This window comes from Engystomops pustulosus, chromosome 3, assembly GCF_040894005.1.
Source record: "Engystomops pustulosus chromosome 3, aEngPut4.maternal, whole genome shotgun sequence".
NCBI lineage: Eukaryota > Metazoa > Chordata > Amphibia > Anura > Leptodactylidae > Engystomops > Engystomops pustulosus.
In genome coordinates, this window is record NC_092413.1 from 39,064,788 (window position 1) to 39,068,866 (window position 4,079).

General features: G+C 40.4%; 1 protein-coding gene across 1 annotated transcript; it reads right to left on the reverse strand.

Moving 5' to 3' along the window:
- Nucleotides 1–233: 233 nt before the first annotated feature.
- On the reverse strand, nt 234–2,308 carry LOC140120451 (complement component C1q receptor-like). Its single transcript, XM_072139489.1, has one exon. It carries the CDS (start codon nt 2,256–2,258, stop codon nt 918–920), a length of 1,341 nt encoding a protein of 446 aa, XP_071995590.1. The 5' UTR covers nt 2,259–2,308; the 3' UTR covers nt 234–917.
- Between the last annotated feature and the right edge of the window lie 1,771 nt (nt 2,309–4,079).

The window sequence follows — 4,079 nt, forward strand, 5'->3', positions numbered from 1 at the left end:
ACCATAGAACACTATAACATGATTATCTTAACAAGTCTTCAGTGTCTATCTGTCTAATTGATAGGAAGGATCAAGCACATCATAAAAATGTGTTGTGTCTAAAATCACCCATTAAATAGTTTACAGGCGCTCCCCTACTTAAGGAAACCCGACTTACAGACGACCCATAGTTGCAGACGGACCCCTCTGCCTACTATGACCTCTGGTTAGGGTCTCTGGATGCTGCAATGATCAGCTATAAAGTGTCTGTAATGAAGCTTTATTGATAATCCTTGGTCCAATTACAGCAAAAATTTTGAAAATCCAATTGTCACTGGGGCAAAAGAAAAAAATTTGTCTAGAACTTCAATTATAAAATATACAGTTTCGACTTACATACAATTTCAACTTAAGAACAAACCTCCAGACCCTATCTTGTATATAACCAGTGGACTGCCTGTAGCTAGAAACATCTTCAAGTGGAAGAATATTTGTAAAAGCACCATAAAGCACAAGTGAAATACTTCAGCAGGTAAAAGTCCTTGATACACCACTTGAAGAGTCAAAAAGCAACAACTTCACATGGTCTTCTCCTTGGATCCACTACACACACCTTTTCCCCTATTATGGGTCTGCAAATATTAAAAAACAAGGAGAAGATGCATACATTTATCTATTGTAAAGGTACATGCAATTTATTGGACTGGGGAACACAATTAAAGAAAAACACTTTATATTTTTAAAGAAACACAATTGTCTCTTTACCATTTCACTTTGGCCATGTTGCTATACCAGATAAGTATACCCCAAGGCCAAGAGGGGCATCAACAGAATTTCAACAGATCCAAAACAAAAAACAGAATAGCAAAAGTCATTGTCAATTCACAAAAAGTCATGATTATGCCCTCTCTATGATAAAAAAAAGATTCCTGCTTTAGCTACAAGCACAAAACTACACTGATACACAGTACACTCAATAACAGCTTTGATGTAGTCTGTAGTGCACTGCATCCAGATGCATCATTAACAGGAGTCTCACTAGAGGGGGTTGTTTTCACAAAAAGTATTGGGGTTGGTTGGATTATTTTGGGTGATCTCTCATTGCCGTTTTGTGTATCTCTAATGGATGGTGAAGTGGCCTGTTGAGGTCCTTTTTCTTCCTTAATTTTTCTTGTAGTGTCACTGTATTCTGGTTCCATTTCTTCAGTTCTGGAGTCACTGGTAGCTCTATGGTCACATTCCCCTTTAAGACATCCACTGATTTTTTTGCAGTTTACTTTATTTTCAGCCAATGTGAAGCCATTATCACATGAACATTCAAAGCCATATGGTTGGTTAATACAAGTCTGCTCACACGGGTTAGACTGGCAGTGGTCAGGGCTCACACAAGACACTGAGTCAGGAGCTAAGACATAGCCATCTCTGCATCTACAGGAGAGGGATTTGTTCTGCGGATACTCTACACATTCATGTTCACATCCACCATTGTTGTACTTACAGCCTAGTTCCTCCGGAGCACAAAAGGGTCCATTAGATTTTATGTCCAAGCGAGTATTACTCCACTGATAAACATTAGTTTCATCTGATTTTATACAAATCAATAAAGGTCCTGTATATTCTCCATTATGACCACAAGTCACAGAAGCTGAAGAGCCATGTGGAACATAGTCCAAAGAAGAACTTTCGATATCAAAAAGAGTGTTATACTCAACATGTCCGGGGCCGGCCAGAGCAACCTGCGGGCACATGCCCTGGAAGGTAAATTTGCAGATGTAGCCATCAACATGAGAAGAACATAATTCAACAGACCACTTATAATTGTCTGGTGAGTCCATGTGAAGCTTCATACTCACACACCTTTCCTTGACACAAGTCATTTTTGGTTCATTCAACCAGTTGGAGTACTGACCTTCCTTTGTATCTTGTGAATGTGTGATCCAAGAAAACCCTTTTAGAGTTTGATTACTAAAAACACATGACTTAGCTTTTAGGTAAAGTCCAATCCAAAGCTTTGATGGTGAAATAGATGGTGTAGAATTGGTAAATTTCATAAGTAAGTTGTATACAAGCAAGGCTTCTTCTTCGCTGTGTATAGTCAAAAGAGTACCTCCTCTTTTTTCACACTCCGTTTGGGCATCAGTAAAGGTCTTCATATTCATGTGGACAGAGTAACAGGCATCATTAGAGCAGATAGCTTCTGTGTTGTCATTTTCTGATATGGCATAAGAAATCTGTAAAATAAAGACCCAAAAAACTAGTCCTAATATCTGACTCGCCATGCTACTCTCCTGATCAAGACAGGGCTAAAAGCTCCGTTCTATAGGAGAGGTCTTCATACATCCTGTGTTTCAGCTGATCCTATTCTTTACTAACGCACATCATTTCCTGAACATTTGGAATCAGCAGTTGTTTTTATACTACTTATTCTTATATTTTAACATCATTCATCATTCAGAGCAGGTTTTGAAGTTAAAAGACTGGGCAGCCCCAACATTTCCTCCTTCAAGAATTTTACTTATGTTGCAAAGATCTGTGTCAGGAAAGACCAAAAGGAAACACAAAAATATTGAATTGAGATTTGGACTGGTCCTCCAATGTATCTGAGGAGACTCCCTTTAGGACCCAGACAGACAGGAATTTGAAATGGTCTGAAGAAAACTTTAAAAAAATTTAAATGAGCAAAGGAGGACACAACTTTTGAAATAGAAACATATAATTCATGCTCTGCACACAGTAGTCTAGAATTGAGCAGGGGATCCCGTTTTAGAGGATACTGTGGGGTACATTTACTTACGCAGTCCGCAGAGTTCACCGAAAGTGCATTGTCTGACGAAATTGTCTCCCCGATTTCTGTGAAAGCCAGCCCCATATGAGCCCCGGTATGTGATTCCCTGTGAGCCCCATATGAGCCCCGGTATGTGTGTTACTGTGAGGCGAGTGAGGATTCTTTTTTACCTGAACAGGTCTGCAGCCTCAGGGAGTATAATACTGATCTTACCATGTCCTACTGCATGGATGTGACTACTTTCACCTCATACATTTGGGCTCATTTACTACGGTTCCGCAGACCCTACAAACCGAACTAAAAATATTTCGAATTTGTGCCGCATTTAAAAGGGTATTGTGTCGCACGCTATCCGTTCTTTGCGCCGATTTTGGCGCCAGCTTTCATGCAACAAAAATGGGGGTGGCGGGCCATCAAACGATCTGACGGATTCGGACAAACCGCATAATTTAACTTAAAAATTGTGTGGCAAGCAAAGCACTTACATGCACTGGGAGGAAGATGGTAAACTCCGGCGGACCTGAGCGGGAAAGCGACACATGAAGGATATAGGGCGCACAATCTTAGTGAATCGCGGCACAGTGCATGATCGTCGGACAATGCACTTTCGGGATCTCCTCTGGACTGGGTAAGTAAATGTGCCCCATTGTGTACCAGTGTAGAACCAGCATCTACATCATATAAAAGATGATTATTACCTCAGGAATCATACTGAGTTCATGTGCTGAAAGAGAATTATACGCGCTACTACACCAGATTTCTGGTATAGAATCAGTGAAATAATAGCTAATTCTTGTGCACTTCTCGTGGAGGGGGCAAAGAGGGGCCAAGCCACCGGGAGAGTGGGGAATTCCTGCAATGTGCCTGCGTACTTTTTAAAAACCTGAAAACTTTAGTTTGCAGGTTTTTACGCAAAACTATGCCAGGTCAGACCTGGTGTAATTATGCTTGGCGGACTTGCTGCCCATCAGATATATCAAGAGGCCTGAGCCTCTTGATGTATTCAATGGGGGGAGGCCTGGCCCATATAAATTCCCCCCAATACATTTATTATATATCCGCACCAAGTTATCTCCAGAAAACAGACATGGCTAATATCCATGGAGTTTATCACCTCACATACTGTAGATATGACAAATGTAACATGGGAGCATTATTACCCGATATACTGTCATTGTGGTTGATGTATAACTTCACAAATGTATGTATTTACTTTGTCTCCTCATGTAAGTGTTTCTTTTATTTCACACACTACAGAAAATGCATGTGTATAGTTATTGCAGACATGGTGGATATATCACATATTACCGTACTC